At 41.1% G+C, this 19,697-nt stretch overlaps 1 protein-coding gene across 1 annotated transcript; it reads right to left on the bottom strand.

Annotated features, from left to right (window-relative positions):
- Positions 1-1,771: 1,771 nt before the first annotated feature.
- cyp26b1 (cytochrome P450, family 26, subfamily b, polypeptide 1) lies at positions 1,772-18,801 on the bottom strand. The gene is made up of 6 exons (XM_016566067.1): positions 17,868-18,801; positions 9,653-9,877; positions 6,636-6,911; positions 6,366-6,521; positions 4,296-4,577; positions 1,772-3,055 (listed from the first exon to the last, which is right to left on the bottom strand). Exons 1-6 carry the CDS (start codon positions 18,069-18,071, stop codon positions 2,663-2,665), a joined length of 1,536 nt encoding a protein of 511 aa, XP_016421553.1. The 5' UTR covers positions 18,072-18,801; the 3' UTR covers positions 1,772-2,662.
- Between the last annotated feature and the right edge of the window lie 896 nt (positions 18,802-19,697).

Here is a 19,697-nt window from a genome sequence, read left to right on the forward strand (position 1 = left end):
TTGCCATTTTGCATATTGCATTTTAAATTGAATTTCGCTACCTATATGCTTCCATACATTTGAGAGATAGGTGGCGGTAGTGCACTTATAAGTCTGCGATCCGCCGTAATGCAAGAAGAAGAAGACGCGTCACGCGCCGGCTGTCGAGGACGCGCGGGTGAACTATCCCTTTAAGTTAAGTTCACTTATACCGTGGATCAGTATCATTAAATATTTATTAAGGTCTATTCAAAGAAAATCTGTGAATGTCCTTTTGAAAGACATATAGTGATTAAGGCCTTACCCTTTTGTCGAGTATCGCTAGTCACATCTAATTGACACAACTTCCAGAATGCTGTTAGGGCATGCTTGGATGATTTTAATAACTAAACAGCATGCAATAATTATTGAAAAAACAAAGAAAGCCATAAATTAATAAGCAAGACTCCAAAGCAAAAATGAGAACATGCATGGTGAGGATGGTTGTTTGTGTGCTAAGGCAACTCTTTGAAGTGAGTGCTGGTCAACATATCTGGCGTCTATTGAATAAAGCTGTTGTTTGTTGAATTGTCGGCAGTGTGCATGTGTGTGTCTCCATATCACTACTGTAAGTATTGGTTGAAAACCTAAGGTTGTACATGGTCAGTTTAACAATGTGTATTGTCACTTCACTGTATATTTACTGTATATATACAAATACAAATGTCTGAACATCAAGAGTCAACAAATCAAAAAGAGTGAACATCAAAGAGATCAGCTTTCTCCTTTTTCCCTCGCAGAATATAGCTGCAAACCATCAAAGGGCTATCCTGTGGTTCCTAGGTGATGTAAAACAGACTTGCATGTGGTTAACAATTCAAATATTTAACCATAATTTTAGAAAATCATGTTCAAAACATATCCAGATACCCTTGAGTCTAAGTGGCAAACGAAGCTGTTAATGTTGTTAAGCAGAATGAGGCCAGAAGAATTAGGACCGAACGATTGATTTTCACATTATAGTTTATTACAAGGGTTTATAAAATTACCAAGTACATTTAAGAATCACTGTAACAAAAAGGAGGGGAAAACATTCATATTTGAACTAAGTGAAATGTGGATTTGTAAAAAGGAATAAAATATATGTACAGACAAACTCAACAATCAACAAAAGAACGTAGTCAAATGGCACTCAAAATAAACATACCTCGCAAGTGCTTCTGTTTATTAATATTAACTAAATGCAATGATAATAATGATAACCAAAAATTATAATTATTACAATAACATAAAACCATATTAACATTTAAACACTGTGTACAATACAGTATAACTGAAATCCATATCATTCTAAATAGAACAGTATTTACCAACAGACTTTACTTATACTAGAACTCTATTCTGAAATATAACAAAAATAGCACTTAAAATAAGATTTATTACAATAATAATAATATTAATAGCAAGAATATTAGGATATTAGACAATGCAAATATGCTTTACCCATGGCTTTCTAATAGGTGAAATCCCTCTTGCTCTCACAACATTTGCTTAGAAATAGCAAAGCTGTACTGTAGCTGAAGGTATAGCAATCTACTCTCTGTTAGAAAATGGTACACTGAAAGCAGCAGACATTAATTCATCCATTCATTAATTCATAAAAAAGATCAGTGGCATATTTTATCAAAGAAAAGTCCTTCGCGTGGCCTGTAGATGAAGTGAAGGAAGAACCCTCGTCAGGTTGCTCAGAGTCCTAGTGCCTCTCGCCCAACCGCCTTTAAAGTCCCTTCAGAGAAAACTCTCCTGATTGGTGGTATATAGAGTTACTGGCTGATGATTGTCCAATCAGTTCCACCATCATCTACTGTATGTTCAGTTTAATTTCTTCGTATATTGATGTGGAGCAGCAGGAAAAAAAGAGAAGCCTTCCTCTTTGCAGAGGTCAGTTGGCACTCTGCTCCATCATATAAATAAAAAAGCGACTCCCAAAGCAGCATATACGATTTTTTGCTTTTTTTTCATACATGTCTTCAAATATAACATTTGCAGCAGGAATGAGTCTCTCATTCCCTCTATAGCTTGTTTTGAGAGCCTGCACTGGTTACTTTTCTCTTATAGTCTCTGTCTAGATATATCTCTCGCCTCTTTTTCACGCTCTCTTAAAAAGAATATTATGAATTGTCACTTATGCAGAGAGCATGTATAACAAGTACTGGGTTAGTCTGAAAGCTCCTTCTGTACTGCTAACACACCTGAGTAAATTACACAACCCTCCCATTCATTCTAGTTTACACTGCCTACTCTAACTCCTAATACCTTAGCTGAAAAACAACCTGTCCACGCACGCAAACAGGCACACAAGAAAAAACACGTATTTAAACACACACACACAAAAAGGACACACATACTGTATATACATATACATGAATTCAGCATCCACGAAAAAAAACACTCACACAAAACTTCTCATCTCAAGACCCTGTGACATCTACATCGGCTTTTTTATGACTGTCCCTTTCGCCTCTTCTTTTCTGAAACCTTCCTCTTGTGCTCTCCTGATGTAGCAATGCGTTCAGTTCAATTTATATATTTATGATATACTTCTTTACAAATGATAGACTATACATTTTTGGCAAATGAGAGTCTTTTCGACTTCAGGTGACAGCTCAAGGTATGAAGTCTGTTCCTTCTTCTGCCCAGTCTGTCACACGGTGGCATCCAACATCTCGTTCGACTTGGCCATGATCTGGTTCTGATTGGAGTCGAGGCCGAAGAATTTTACACGGAGGCCGTCGGTGGGGTGCACCACGGGGACCGAAATCAAGCGCGGGAATGTCCGCGTGGCCAGCTCGAAGCGACTCCCTCCCGCGAGCTCCACGGCCAGGAGTTTGAGGAAGAGAGTGGCCAGCTGCTTGCCGAGGCAGGAGCGAACGCCACCGCCGAAGGGCAGGTAGTGGAAGCGGCCCTCGCGATCCTCGTTTCGCTCTGGGCTGAACCGGTCCGGATCGAAGGCCTCCACATCCTTGAACACAGCTGAGGTGTCGTGGGTGTCACGGATGCTGTACATGACACTCCAACCTTTGGGTACCTGTACACCCTGAAAGATGGCCAAAAAGGAGGTTAGAAGTGTTGTTATTGTTAATTAAAACAATAAAAATATAATATAAATAATACAGAATATAAAAAGAATATCAAATATAAATATGTGACCCTGGACCACAAAACCAGTCATAAGGGTCAATTTTTCGAAATTGAGATTTATACATCATCTGAAAGCTGAATAAATAAGCTTTCCATTGATGTATGGTTTGTTAGGATAGGACAATATTTGGCCGAGCTACAACTATTTGAAAATCTGAAATCTGAGGGTGCAAAAAAAATCAAAATATTGAGAAAATCACCTTTAAAGTTGTCCAAATGAAGTTCTTAGCAATGTATATTACTAATCAAAAATTAAGTTTTAATATATTTACAGTAGGAAACTTACAAAATATCTTCATGGAACATGATCTTTACTTAATATCCTAATGATTTTTGGCATAAAATAAAAATCAATCATTTTGACCCATACAATGTATTGTTGGCTATTGCTACAAATATACCCCAGCGACTTAAGACTGGTTTTGTGCTCCAGGGTCACATATTAGATGGAAAAACTTCAATGAAAATTAGAAATGTTGGCAACTAACTGAAATAAAACAAGTTTTAAAGTGAAGTACTAAAACTGAAACTGAAATAAATTTAAAATTAAAGCTAAATGGAAATGGAAAATAATTAAAAATGACAAAAACTCGAAACAAAAATTAAAATGAAAACTGCTGATATAAAAATAAAATCTAATTCAAAATATTAATAAATAATTTATATTTACATCATTTAGCAGACGTTTTTATCCGAAGAGACTTAAAAATGAGGACAATAGAAGCAATCAAACCAACAAAAGAGCAATAATATGTAAGTACTATGAAAGGTCCTGGTTAGTAATATAATACAATAGTATATAAATAATACTGGTTATAAGGATAAACCAGGTGAGCATTCACATTAACAACAATACAAAACAATAAAAGCATAGTTAACAAAACAAAAGATAATTCCGACATCATCTACTCATCATCAAGTCTTTCCAAACCTGTATGACTTTCTTTTTTCTTTGATATTTTCATGAACACTGTGGTCCAGCTGGAACCCCACTGACTTTTATAGATAACTTTTTTTCCCCTTAGAACATTTTAATATGTTTCTCACAGAACAAAAGTATGTCATACTTGTTTGGAACAACATGAGGGTGAGTTTTATATTTGGTTTAAAGTAGCTGCAGATCTTCAACAACTCACATCCAGCTCAAAGGTCTGTGTGGCAATGCGGTAACCTCCGGACACGGGGGCAAACAGACGCAGGACCTCTTTGATCACGCAGTCCAGGTACTTGAGGCTAATGATGCTGTCCAGTCGCAGTTCACCCTGGCACAGACAGCCGTCATGCAGCAGGCCACAACTCCGCAGCTCCTCACGCAGCTTCTCCAGCACCGCAGGGTGTCGCAGCAGCTGCATGATCAGAGACGTGCTGGCGCTGGCTGTTGTGGCAAAAGCAGCGAAGATCAGCTCAATAGTGGACTCCTGCAGGAGAAAGAAAAAGGTCTGTGGTTTAATGACACATATATGGACACTAGTCCTAGATATCTGACACTAATATTCTGGCACGTTGACATCTGTTACTGATGAATTGTGGCTTGATTGCTGTGATAAAACTTTGCAGAAACTCATATCTGTCGTAATTCATTTTTAAATGTCCTTGCTACTTGAATTGGGCGATACAATGCAAAATAACTTAACTTTTATATTTTAATATATTTTAAAATGTAATTTCATTCTGTGGCAAAGCTTAATTTTCAGCAGCCATTACTCCAGTCTTCAGTGTCACATGATCCTTCAGAAATCATTCTAATATGCTGCTCTGGTGCTCAAGAAACATTTCTTATTATCAATGTTAGTTCTGTTGCTTAATATTTTCTTTGGATTCTTTGATGAATATAAAGTTTAAAAGAACAGCATTTTGAAACATTATAAGTGCATTTACTGTTACTTTTAATGCATCCTTGCTGAATAAAAGTATTAATTTCTTTTTTTTTTTAATTACTTGACCCTAAACAGTAGTGTAGATATATTAACTCTAGTCTAGCTACTTAACCGCAATCTAACTTTTTCTGAAATTCTTAGGATGGAGCTGCTTTACTTCTTTTCTTTCCTTCTCTCTTCTTTTTTCTTTGAGGTTTGGCAGTCATCTTACACAGGTTTCTTTTCTCTCTCTTCTCCCTCCCTCCCTATTTTAACTGCTTGCCAGTGAGTTGGTGTTGACAGGCCTGGGAGCCACCCCTGCCGCCACTGTCTGAGGAGAATACGCATGTACCTTACAAAAGAAAAAAGCTCAAACGTCTGAGCCGAGTGGAATAACCAGGTAACAATAGCCTACAGGGAAGCATTTATTGACTATTATCTGTGTCATTAAATGTCTGTCATCCTGGTTTGGGCATGGGACTAGAGAACTGAGCAGGAGAGAGAGAAGAGAAATAAAGAGCGCAGTCAGTGGGTAAAGTGTGCAGCCAGAGAGTCGCTGCAAGCCTCTCAATATCGTAGTGTTGACTTCCTGTTTTGCTTTAATATGTAATCAAGTAATCACAATTTGACCTCACACTGAAAACAAAATGAAAAGAAAATGATTAGCATAGTAAGACTGGGAGGATGACTGTGTGGTGAAAACCATGACCAGTTTTACGAATGTGTAATGTACAGCATTAAATAGACATGACAGCTCAAAATACAGCTGAAACTAATCTCCTATCAAATGTATGATAAAATATCTCCATTTCAGTAAGACTGAGAGAGAACTCCTCTATAATGTAGACTAGGCGGCTAATGAGTTTTTTAACACAGACTGCCTCACTTTCTACTGCCTACCTAGTCAGCTGCCTTCTAAGAAAGTATCCCAACAGAAGTGAAAACTGTCTTCAGTGAGTGATTTGAAAGAGCCTACATATGCTACAACAGTCACTCACACGACACGAAGTGCGCAAGAGGTGCTCACATTTGATTCCAGTGGAGTTTGACATTAGCATTTTGCTAAGCTAATGACATGATAGAAAACACAGTCTGATGAAACAATTTATTAGCAGTTTTTAGTATCATTATGCTGTACATTTATAATCAACATTTCTCCTCACAGTAGCTGATTCACTGTAAGCTTTTTCCACCTTTTGTCATGATTTTTCAAAATTGTATGAGTGATGTTTGGAATAGCTTTAGCACAGGAAAGCGCACATATGAGGGCTTAAAATGTTGTCTATGTAGGCAGTTTTTGGAACAAGGTTTTAGAACAACGCTGTAGTGTATTAGCGCTGCTTCGCTCACCTTGAGCTCCTGCATCATAAGCTCTGTGTTGTTCTCCTTGGCGCTCTCTAGAAGCACATCGAGAGCGTCAGTGTAATCTTTCCCCTGGGTGTGGAGTGGTTTCTCTCTGATGGCTTTTTCTATGCTTTTCTGGAGTGAGTCTCTTGCACGAATACCCTGCAAACACACAATTCTATTAGCTGATCTACCACTGTGTTCCTAATGCGCAGAAACCGTCTAATCCATTTCTCCATTTTGAAGTGATGTAGACAATACATATTGACATTTTACCTTCCTATAGCCACTAAACGGCAGGTCGATGGGAAGGCTAAAAACGTTCTCCACAAAATCCTGGAAAGTGCGGAAAAGACAGTGCATCTCCTCTTCAGAGACACGGAAACCCAGGAGCACACGCAGTGCCATATGGAAGGAGAGCCGCTGGGACTCACGATAAACGTTGATAGGGTCAGGATTGGAGCTCCACACCCGCAGGGTCTCCTGAATGACCTGCTGGATCTTGGGCAGGTAGCTCTCCAGAGCCTCATGACTGAAGACTTTAGCAAAGATCTGAGAAACACAATTGAAAATGCAGTCAGTCTGCTGTGTTCTGGTGTTTGCACCAATAGAGAACCAATTTGACAGCATAAACAGTTTTGCAATCAGTTGAGAATTTTATAAATTTATAGCTGCAAGTCCCAAAACTTCATCTTCATAAGAACAATGTATTTTACCAAAGAGCCCAGGACATTATCTGACTGGCCCAAGAAAGCAATAGGAGGCATCTGCTTCCAAAAACATGCATGTTTATGAACCTGACCAGATATTTGACACTGCAATATTATTTAAGAGTTTGTATCTACATGTATATTGCATGAAAACAGAGTTGCACTGTTCTAAAAATACTAAACATTTGTTTTTGGTTCAGGCTTATGGACCTGCATTGCTGAACTACACTTCCCACAATGCAGCTGGCCCATGAATCGCATCATCCATCACAATCCAGAACCTCTGTGCTCTACAGGCAAGAAATGTCACAAAAATATTATCCTGAAGCCACAGTCAGCACCTAAAGGCCAAGCTTATTTGTCTAATAGTTTGAAGCATGGAACATTCTCATTAACTCTGAAGTCCTCACTGTTTTTGACCTTCTTGTACTCTTGACTGCCACTCACCTACCTCCACCTCGCTCTCAGAATATCTGAGAGTTTCCCTCTGCATCAGCAGTGAGGGTGAAAGGCGAAGGTAAGATTTTCCTGGCCGCGGCAGCGCATTTCTAATGTACCTCAGTTGTGCTGGTTTGTTTAGTGAAATAACATCCATGTTCCAGTGCCCACAACTAACAATAGCACTTTTTATAGGCCATCTCATTCCAAATACCTCGTCTCCTCCCCGCTTTTTTCCACAGTAGTAAAGGGAAGGGGTCGGAGACTTGTGTGTCCTCCTCCTGTCTCTCCGTCTGACTTTCACTCGCCGAGGCCCATTTCTTTGTGTCTCCTTTCCGTGCTGTTCTTCTCAGACCCACTTCATTTCTAACTCTAACGATCAACTGGCTGTTAGTATATAATTTAGGTATTAAAAGCTTATTTCACACCTATTTACACTTGGTTTTCAGTGTCCTTCTTCATGTACGTAAAACCACCAGTTATCTGTCCATTCTATTACATCATTAACATCGGATCCTTTTCTGGCACGTTACAGTGGTTCACATGTGTGGAGAAAAAACGACTACAAGCATGTTTGCGTCACACATCTCTCTTAGCTGCTACCCATAAATTAATATATGCAATACAACACCATATTTATACTACTTATTGGTTAGGGATTTTTTTTGAAGGTTACTATTTTCCTTTTGCGAGTCTTTGCGTACTAGACAGACGTCAGTCAAGCTCCACTAATGCCAGTCCCCATTATACAAGATTTTGAACACTACTGGAAAAAAAACAGCCGCCTGTCTTCATTACAAAACGTGACTGCACTTTCCACACACATACACACACGGCCTTTTAAAACTCCCCCACCCTAATAATTTCCATATGTCTTAAATTATATGAAACTGCTCAAAGCTGCTGGTTTGACCAGAATGTAAAGACCTCTTTATTCTCTCCCCCAAACCATTCACTTTCTTTACACTTCTCTCTACTTTTCCAATCTCTCTCTCTCGCTCTCTATTTTCTCTCTCTTCCCCGCTGACTAAAACAAAATCCCTCATTCAGAGCGAGAGCACTTTGTGAAGGCAGGTGAGCGCAGAATTAAGATCCTGTGCCCTCTACTGGCCAACCTAATAAATTCAACTCCTCACCAGATCCATAGTTTGATAGGCCTTCTGCTAGATAGCTGTATCAACAAGTGTGATTTAGTTCATCAATGAGCTGTTGTGCATCCTGTTAATGACCAGCACATCAAAGAACTTTTGAAGTTCCATTAATACAAAGCCAGTTAAAATCAAATATAATTTGCTTTCTTCTAGGAAATTATATAATTTATATAGCTACATCCCAAGCTCACAGAGCCATTTGGATCTAATGCTCCAGTACATGTATAGCAGTGGTCTTCAAAGAGACATTTATAGTAACTTCTTTTCTTTCCCAAACGTCCCCTAGAACGGGAGAGCTTAGAGGCTGTAAAAGGCTGTGTTGATGAACATACTGTACCTTTCCAGTATAAAATATAGACTGTACATTGCTGTACACCTCCAGAGAGGTTCAAGAACAAATTAAAATGTATTTATGACATTAGTGCGCAGAGCAGGATGTTGAAACCAGGCTGAAGGGGGTCCATAAGGCGGTCTTTGTCCGTCTGAGGCTGGCTGACTAATTAGCAGTCATTAGGGGGCTTGCGTGAGGCCCTGGACCTGGAGGATTATCCAGACTGATTACACCCCGCTGACCCCTCAGTGGAACAGGTGTGTGGGGTGAAACTCAAGCCTCCAAGGGAATGAAGAGAACCAGGGTCCACAAAAAAGCTTTTTTGTCTCCGGACAATGGGTTGGATTTGAGGAGAAGCTAGTTATGAGCGTAATCCTCCATTGTGAGCAGACTGATCTGTGTAACAATAGTGCACAGGGGAGCAAGGCATTGTGGGTATCTGTCTCCAAATCTGGACCTAAGAATAGCAGAGCCTTTTTATATTTGACCTTCTATCTTGTTTCTTTCACTCCATCTATGGTTCTTACTGTTTTGTCCTTCCACAAATTCAAAACATCTTTCACTGGCAAGGCAGGGAAATGGTGCACACAAAAAACATCCATTAGGAGATTAGGATGGTTCCCACACATAATAAAACTACATTTGAGTGTACATGGACCTTACCTTTCTCCTTTTGCGGTGGATGTCTCCTATAGAGTTGGCCAGACTGTTGGGACCCAGTAGAGTGCTGGTGCTTTGGGGCCAGTCCACAGTGACCAGGCTGTGCTCTCCCATCAGGACCTTACGCACATTCTCTGCCCCCGTGACCCGGATGAGCGGCCGTCCGAGCAGGTGAGTCTTGAATACGTTCCCATACTTCTGCCTCCTTGACGCATGGAAACCTGCGCCCTGAAAAAGAGAACCAGGTGCAAGAAGAAGAAAACTCATTAGTTGCAGATCAAGAGGTCTTAAACCATAGATATAAATTAGTATAAATTACCTTTTAATTGATTCTTGGATATATATTTTTTTTTTTTACTTTAATAAAGCACAGACACGCCTGTAACATTGTCATTTTTTTCTGTTTTTTTTTATTTTTGCCAACAACAGCTGTTGGTTTTAAACCCTAAATTGAACAGAATTATTACCTTTGTAGTTTCAATCACATTATTAACCTTTAGCCTAGCAATAACCCATAAAACTGAATGCAACACTGTAGGCTATGAAGTTTCCGTCTGTATATTACAGATGTAATGAGGTGTTAGGGCTAATAGGTATTTGGAATGAAGGGTGTTAGCCTTGTGGGATTAGCCCACTTTGTTTGTTTTTGTATTGTAAGGGCATAAGGGTCCCGTTCACTGCATTCTTTATGCAGTTGGGTTAGCTTTAGCTAAGAACAGGCTCAGGCTTAGCCTTCGGGATCACGCTGAGAGAAGTGATCTAATGATTATATGAGCGCAGCCATTAGCTCTGAGAAGTCGGTGTGTTGCGTGAAAGATTGGCTGAAAGTGCTAATCAGCAAGGAATCCAGTACATCCTGCAAACTTTCACCTTTGACCCCTTCACCTCTACGATTTGAGAACAAGCAAAGTGATCTAAAAGAGATGTTTAAGGGTTACAGAAATACATTTCAGGCATTCTCAGGGCAGGAGACCTGAACCTGAATGGTGTATCATGGCCTATGCTTTAACTGTAGCCATAACATCAGCCTGACTGAAATGTCTCAATGTTATGTATATTGTAGAGAAAATATACATAATTAAATGCATTATTTTGTTCAATACTAAAGTCATCGTGCACATTCAAGTTCCGTTGAGCAGAATTTCTGAACATGATAAAAACTCTTAGCTCTGGAGTGAGTTGCTCTGTATAACACACAGTAATTGCCTGTAGCCCTCGAGACCTCTGCTGAGCACATAAAGACGGCCTGTAATCTCTCAGCCTCACACACACATACTGACCCCATGGCAGGAAGTGGCAGTAGAGCTGTTTGCTCCCCTTGCTACCCTCCCCCCTCCCTTACCAAAATTTGTGACCAGTTTCATCGAGCACACTCCAACACTCACACTCTTATTTGTGAGGATAAATTTAGCAGCATGCATGTCTTTTTTCTGTTTGGCTGAGAGAAACTAGTCTGGATACATTTCAACTCAGCATGCTACATGCTTGCTTCTGTGTGTTAATGTGTGTTCAGTTGAAATGTGAAGCAAATTTGTTTTTGCAAGTACTGCTAAATCATAAATTAAAGTATTTAATTTTATTATAAATGATGTTTTGCAATTGACAGATTTCTTTTTGGAGTGCTTTTATGGCATTTACGGCTTAGGTGATTGGCTTAAAGGGTTAGTTCACCTCAAAATGAAAATTAGGCTGTGTTTTACTCACCCCCCATGCATCCTAGGTGTATATGACTTTCTTCTTTCATTTCGATATGTGAGACACTTTTTTTTGTGGAAGGGTGCTTTTTATTTCACGTCTTTTGAACAGAAGGAATGCAACACCCGCTGAGTACAACGATAGAGCTTGAAAGATCAAAGACAATTTTTAATATAACTCCGACTGGATTCGTCTGAAAGAAGAAAGTCATATACACCTAGGATGCATCGGGGGTGAGTAAAACACAGCCTAATTTTCATTTTGGGGCGAACTAACCCTTTAATATCACTTGTGTTCAGAACTGAGAACCCACAAGTCAATGTGGCAAAATTCAAACTGCCTACTTCCGGCACATATTATAGTCTTTTCAAAACGTGTGTATGGACAGAGTTTGTCACATTCACTTTCCCACCATCTCCTGGTCTCAAAAATGAGGGACAGGTCCTGAGCATATTGTTGCTTTAACTATGATGGCAAGCACTTCCCAATGCCATTCCTGTCTGCCCTATAGTCCAGCAACCAGTCTCTTTGGAGATGGGCAAATAAGCGTTCCACCCCTTTTCGTGTACTTGTGGCCAGAGGCTGGGTTTCTCACCTCTATATATAAACAAATAAACAGATTAGTTCATGAATGATGTCCCGCCGTTGAACTTTTATCACATATGTTGGCAAACATTAAAACACATAAATGTACGGGCATAATCTGAAGTGCATCGCATTTTAATTTTTGACGTAAAACCATCTGTCAGTGGAAGCTTTAGTTCTCTATTTTGACCACTTTTTGATGCTTGTTTACTCTCTTCTGGCCTTTGACCTTGGCTGGCTGACACATCCAATACCTCCATAATGACAGAGACCATAAATGACAACCTTAGCTCAAGACTGGCTGAGATGTCTGAAGACTTAGCAAATGTCTTATGACCCGCATGGCACCTTGGCCCCTAAAATCCTATAACAAATTATCGGCTTAATTAAATAGCAAGATTATGAGATCAGACTAATGAGATATACATATGCACACCGAGGCTAGACAAGGTCAGACAAAAGGAGATTAAGTCTCACTTTCTCATCTGCCAAAGTTTAACCAGAACTGGCAGAACATGTGGTAAAAATATGGCTGTAAAATCTGCAGTGGTGGACAATTTAAACCATATTTCACACTTTTCTTTCTCAGTTTTCACAATTTTTCTAAGTGTTTTATAGTTTTGGCGGGATTATGTCATATTCAAACATTTTTGGTTCCTTGTTGGAAGGAGGTGAAAGAATTCCTGATTCTAGAATCATAACAGACCAATTTGGACTTTAGAAAAACAAGGTTTAGTCAGTAAGAAACACTTTTAGACTGTTGTTCTAAAACAGTATGACCGAAGTTTCCCCCAGAGGAACTCTGTCTGTGGCAAAACAGACACATGGCATCCCGGGACCTCGACAGGTGTTAGACAGGGGGCGCAGCCACTGCGTGAACAGTGTGTGGGGTGAGAGAAATGTTCACTGGCCAGCTCAAGCCAGTCTATACTTAAAGACACTGAGGATTTCACATATCAGGTGAGTGTGAGGGCAAGAGGTAATGCTGACATGAACAACCACATGCACACACACACACATCCAAAAGCAATGCGGGGAAAGAGGGGGAAAATAAATGTAGTATCTTTCACCACATGGTGAGAACTGAGTGTGTGTGATGATGGATGATTGTGTGTATGTGTGTGTGTGCTCACCTCTCAGCAGTGGGACCAGTCAGAACGAGCGAGAGAGAAAGGAGCCGTTTTAACCTGACAGACCCAGGACAAGGCCGTCTTTCACACATGTCCAACATAAGGGCACTCTCTAACTTTCTCTCTGTTGATTTCAATGTATAAACACATTTATGCAGAAGTGAACTTGTCATTTGTATTATATTATGTTTGTTTATGGTCTTTGTTCTGTCATATTTCCCCTTCAGACGATTTCTGTTTTGACATCATGTGTAACCTGCGTGAACTTGGTGTGTTTGATAATTCTGGGAACCGGAACATCCATTTTAAACACCACATGCTGTCATCCTTACCAGGCCAGAGCCTTTTTTCCACCTCTCCATGAGTAGTGAAAGTGTGCAATGTACAGTCACACACTACATCACCAAAAACACATATACATTTCTCACATCTACATGTGTGTATTTACACATGTAGGGGCCAACAGTTCCCTCTGAAACAAGTGTACACAGAAGGGCAGCCAGAGAGGATCCAGTCCTGACCTGTGTATTACAAGTGGAAAGTGCAAAAGACGTGCTAGAAGATGGAAAAAGGTCATGGTTTTCCGGCTTAGAAGTGACTGACAGTGAGGTGAGCATAAGAAAATGTGATTAGGATGGTGATTGACAGTGAGGTGCGCATAAGAAAATGTGATTAGGATTTTTTTAATGGTCACAATCTACTTCGTAGAAAAGTGACTCGGCGCGCTGGAAATAGCAGAACAGGTCGTGAGGCAAAATGGGGAGACAGACACGCTGGGCTTGGCCGCGCAGATGTCATTTGGCTAGAAGGTGAGAAATGTCCTCCCTCATTTCACAAGGCCACAGAAGCTCAGACGTGCAGAGAACGAAAATAAAGCAAAAAACCCAAAAGGGTCACTGACGCACAAAAGTTCCACACACCCTGGAAAAGCTATGAGGTAATAATCTGCAGCTTACTCGCACTGTCCAGCACACACACACACACACACGTATGCGGGCAGTGTGTCCGTTCACTTCTGCACGCATGCATGGTCATGGTGACTGTTGCTCCGAGCGCGTTTCCTTAAAAACCAAGTGAAATCGTCTGTCAATCAAATAGCAGCCTGTTTGTTTTGAGCGAAGTCAGATTGGGTTCAAGAACTCCGTTAGAGATTGAGGTTAGATGATCTTCAGCGATAAGACAGAAAAGCTTTCCACATTCATTTGGACCGCAAAACACATGTCAGACGTCACTTGAAGACAATAAAGTGCGCAGGGCTCTTGGGAGAAGAGCATCTGTGTCAGAAGCTCATGTGGCTGTGTAGTTTCTGTCACTTGGCGTATTTAAAGCCTTAGAATCAGAATGAAATAGATCAGTCAATAAATAGGCAAAACTTTGAAAACAGCTGAATGGATCAAATGTGTTTACAGTACATGTGTGTGTTCAGTTACATGCACTTCGACCTCGCACAAAACATGCCTGTTCTCTGCCTCTGGAGGTGAAAAGGTTAACTCGCCACGTTCAATAGTTTCTTTTATTTTGAAAAGAAATTTATCAGATATTTTACAAGGGGGCGCAATAAAGAGGACCGCTTTTTTCCACTGGCTCATTCCACACAGAGTGCGCAGGACTAAAAATACACATTTCTGTGTAAATTGGACACCAGACGAGCCTCCCGTACATAAATGTAGCCTTTGTGTGCCAGTGGAAATGTTATACAAATGACCCCTTTATTAAAATCACAAAAAAAACGTTTAATTATATTTATTCAGATCAGCTACAGTTGACCCGAACACAGGGGGTGCTACGCGAGGGACTGTGGGATGCAATTTCATATGCAATTTCAATCACCTCAATGTGTTTGTTCAGCATACGACCAACATTAAGTAAGATGAGAAGAAAAGAAAGATGGATGGAGCGGCGGGAATTGAAAAGTGTACGGCAAGTTTTCCTTGGCACATCGTTCTGCTCCATGGTCTTTATTTGTATCACTCATTATTCTGACCCTTGTCCTCAGGTCCTTCTGTATATATGCATGTGTGTGTGTGTGTGCATGGCTTAGTCTAGGGGCTGCTGTGTTTATTGGTTCAGAGCGGCAGGTAACGGCGCGGGAGGAGTTCTCCGTACGCTGACCCACAGTCTCAGCGTAAATAAAGATAATATGTCCATTTACTGAAATAGCCCGTTGGAATCTCTCAGGATATGTGCGTTGGCCCGTCTCCATTGGGGTATAGACGGCATTTCTGCAAAGAGAGGGGGAAAGCGAGCAGAGGCAGTAAGACTTGAGGTCCCATTATTTGGCCATCAGTCACCCTTGGTTGTACTCGCCAAACATGGCTCTGCATAAATGAAAGGAGATATGGGAATTTCGGGCATCGCAGTGAGAATCAGCAATCGGCATCAGAGAGCAATGGTTTCGCTTAATGCCGAACGAGCGCCAAAGCCCACGAGACAAGCGCAAAGAACCTAAATGTGGCCGAGCTGAGAGAATAGGCTCCCCTTTGACCTGGAAACACTTTGTGGAGAGAGATTATGGTTGTTCAGTGCAGTGTGAGCGCTCACCCCGGGGACCCCCTTTTCTTCTCTTTTCTATCCCCCTACCTTCCTCCTCCTCCCACTACTGCTGCCAAGCCCCCTTTGCTTTCACCCCCCGTCCCCTGTTCCTAAAGACAAGAGGCTGTTTGAGGGGTTGGTGGTGCGTTCCAGAGGTGAAAAAGGGGCCACACCGCACTGGTGCCAGTCATGCCCGTTTCATGCTCGCTAATCCCGACAAGCCCCAGGAGAAAGCCAAAAAGCGAGAGAGAGGGGATGCTAGAAGACTGTTCCTAAATCCCCCAGGTCTCTATAGGCCATGCTCTCTGGAATTCTGATCAGAGCCCCAAGCTGTGTAGTCTTTGTCCCAGGGTGTGGGTGTGTTTTTGACCCCCCGGTGGGCAGCTTTATTGCCACCCAGACTGGAGCGATTTGGGTCAAGGTGTAGACGTGGGGTAGAGGTAAGGGAGGGTTGCCCAATGGGTGAACTGTGCTCTCATGTTAGACAGCCTTCTCTGTGTACTGAGAAACTGCAGTATTGAGGAGTTATTGCTACAATGGCAAAAGAATTTGTGCTTATATAATGATCATTATTAATGTTAAGTCTGAACTCACCATAACTGATCAGCACACAATTCAAAAGTAATGGCCCTGGCATAGACACAGTTAAGTTAATGTGCCATATGGATATTTCAGCAAAGCTTGGAGCACCGTTGAGAAGAGGACAAAAAAATAAAGTTGTGACCAGATATATTTTGCGGTCAATTGAAAATTCATACACAGACAAAATACAAAATCATTTCATAATTCAAAATGACAGACACACCGCAAGAGAACGCAAAAAAATTACACTCCTCTGAGTCCATAAATCTATGTCAATCACAGATTTGACCCACTTTTGGATTCAACTACTGCTCCGTTGAGGCTTAAGGAGAGAGATGTGGACCACAAAAGGGGATAACCGACCAATTTAAGGGGTTGTCTTAAATGCATCGCTGTACACAGATTGTTAAAAAGCAATACATGTTTTCAGAAGCACAAGAAGGAGAGAGATCAACATTTCAAACTGCACGTTTGCACAGTAGCTCCAAGCCGCCTCGCAGTCATGCCTTGAGCTGTAGCAATAAGGAATGACACAAGTGTGGCACAAATGGACCGGACCAAATCCTTTTGATTTTAAATATATAACTCTGAGATGCAGTCAAGCCTGTTTGTTTTTCTAGAGAGCCTGCCAACTGCATGGAAATTCTCTTCTGGATTTTCAGCAACTTTGGAGAATCTATTCCTGACCAGATAATTTGATCTGTACACCACTCAGACCAGGACATTCCTCACTTTTGAAAATCTCAGTTGAAAGCAACCCACTCCAGCTACTGCAAGCCAATGTCCAGGGACATCCTAATGCGCACCATGGATTTAATATGGAAAGAATTCCTAAGACATTTATTCACGATTTTTACTGTATGGAATGCTTTTTTACAGCTTCAGTTCGTGTAATAACCTGCTTTTAAAATACCACATTATAGCCGCTGTGCTGATTTTAATTCAGTTCATGTGCTACCTTATTTTCTAAATTCTAAACCAGCCATGTCGCAGTGAGCGTTCACACATTTCTCTAACTTATTAAGGAAGATGGCACAGAGACTCCCTGAATGTACTGTATGCGCACCACGCGCTGTCTAGGTATCATGACAGAACGGCACGGCATCACTCACAACACGTGGGTTCGTCTAGAGTAACCGGCGCGCCCAATTACACAGAAGCTCAATGAGAGCGCGACACTACCTGCCCTCGCGATCAATCCCACCCCGCGCTCCAAGAGGAGTTTACGCGCGCTTTGACAAGCGGTGCTCAGTGGCTGTGTTCTCGCGCGCATCGGAAGCCAAGGACTACAATATTTCTGGAACGGAGCGCGCCTTTCTTGGCAGCCGCAAACAGGTTGTTCCACGTGGATTGAGAACTGGCTGTATGAAACAAAAACTGTCGGCTATCTAAAACAGACAGCTTATTAACACCATGGAAATATGGCACGGATGAAATTGCACACGTGGGAATAACTAACCTGCAGGCTGTTCGCTTTTTAAAGCGCAATATTACGCTCGAGCGCACACGTGCGAAAAGCATTAGTGGATGTTATCCTACTCTTGATGTGTCTTTAACAACCCAGTTACCTACAGGGAGACTATATACACTGGTGAGCGCACGAATCCGCGGTGCCTGGCGCGCACCGGAGCGGTGTGCGTGCGACAGCAAGGCGACTGGAAACTTGGAAAGACACAAGGAGATGGAGCGCTTACCTGAAAGAACCAGTGGCATGTTTCTCCAATGATGGGGAACCCCATGGAGCCCTTGGGCATAGGCAGCTTGCAGCTCTTGTCCCGTGTTGCGGTCCATCTCAGCTGCCAGAGTTGCTGGGACACGGCCAGAAGAAGTGCCATGGACACTAAACACGCAGCCAGCGTCGCCAGCGCCGAGACAAGGTCAAAACTCTCGAAGAGCATGGCTGTGAAGGTCCGGGACTTGTCTCAGATATTTCTGTAGAGTGATGAGCACTACAGTGGTTAAGCCTTCTCGGGAGTATATGAGGTGACTTATATATGAGTTATATATGATTTGCTGCTACAACTAGCCTATTCTGAAAAGCAAAAATAACTGAGAAGAATCTCTCTCACCAAAAGGCAAAGCAACAAAGTTTTGTAACGAAAAGTAAATGAATAAATTGAAGTGTTTAATTAACAGAATGCTGGATATTACAAAGCGATCTTAAATGTTTGTATATCATTTTAAATTATGCAAATCGCTTTCCAATATTTCCGTGAATTCTAGATTTAATTTTTATTTTTAAAATATCAATTTGGCGTGAACTCGTCAAACTTGAAACTTGATTTAGAAATTTTGTTGTAAATTCCAAACTCTTCTTTAAAAATTAGCTTTAAGTTACTTTAAAAAAAAAAAAAATGTTTTCAGTTATTTTAAAAAATATCTTACAGGAAAGCTCGATATAATCTTTTAAAATGTACTGAAATCAAGTAATGGTCATAAGGAAGACGCAGAAATAAATGAAATAAATAATCCTCCGAAATTTGATGCCTATGAGCAGTAAAAATCTTCAGATGACTGTAGTGCGTCTCGCTAGCCCGTTTTCTGATGCGGTTTCACTCTCTACCTCTCTCTTGCGCTCTAGCTCTCTCTCTTCACATACAGTTTCTCAATGTGAGTTCGAGTTGCACAGCGAGCTTCCAATGTGTGTTTATATAGCGGAGGCAGTGAGGCGGCATTCGGCCAGGGTGCAAGCGGCTCCCCCCTTACCCCACCCCACAGAACTGAGGCGGGGTGAAAAGTGAACGGGCCGGGCGCTGGAGCGTGCGGGACCTGGAGAAGAGCCCAAAGAGAGAGAGAGAGAGAGAGAGAGAGAGAGAGAGAGACTTTCAATACTTTAAGCCTCATACGTTCGAGAAAGTATCACCTGCCACTCGCAGAAAATGGATATGGTTTAATAATCGTATGGGCTTAATGATGCTGTCACGCTGAGCTACCTTGATTACTCAGCATGGTTCAAAAACCACAGGAAAAAAAGGAGATGTAATGTTATAACAGTGTTACCTTGTCGTATACAGACTCAGTAACACACCATAATAGACATGTTGGTTCAGTATCTGTTTAAAATTTCTAACAAATGCCTTGACTGTTCAGATGCGCATCTGTTCCACACAGCAGTAGTGCGCGCCGTTAGTCCTGTGAATATTCACAGTCACAGTGATTCATTCATTCCTTATTTGTTTTCTTCATAAATGGCTTGCTGTCTATCCATAACTTTTAGAGGATCAAGTTTTTAAAAGAATTTCTTTGAAACTACATTTTCGGGGCGCGAATACGATAAGATGCGTCTTGCGCAACCCCAGCTCTTATTTGGCGCCCACAGTTAACTAATATTAAAGTCTTTTTAATCAAATCAGTAAGGGTTATTGTGAACATCTGTAATAAAGTTTATAAATATTTCAGTATTTTTGCTAATTAAATAATTAACTTAACGCAAGGTGCTGATGTAGCCAACCATCACTATGAACACTTGCGTTCTGATTAACTTTTGTTTTGTTACTTAAACATTGGGGGGGGGGGGGGGGAAA

This window comes from Sinocyclocheilus rhinocerous, unplaced genomic scaffold (assembly GCF_001515625.1).
Source record: "Sinocyclocheilus rhinocerous isolate Xijiao unplaced genomic scaffold, SAMN03320098_v1.1 scaffold19, whole genome shotgun sequence".
Classification (NCBI taxonomy): Eukaryota; Metazoa; Chordata; class Actinopteri; order Cypriniformes; family Cyprinidae; genus Sinocyclocheilus; species Sinocyclocheilus rhinocerous.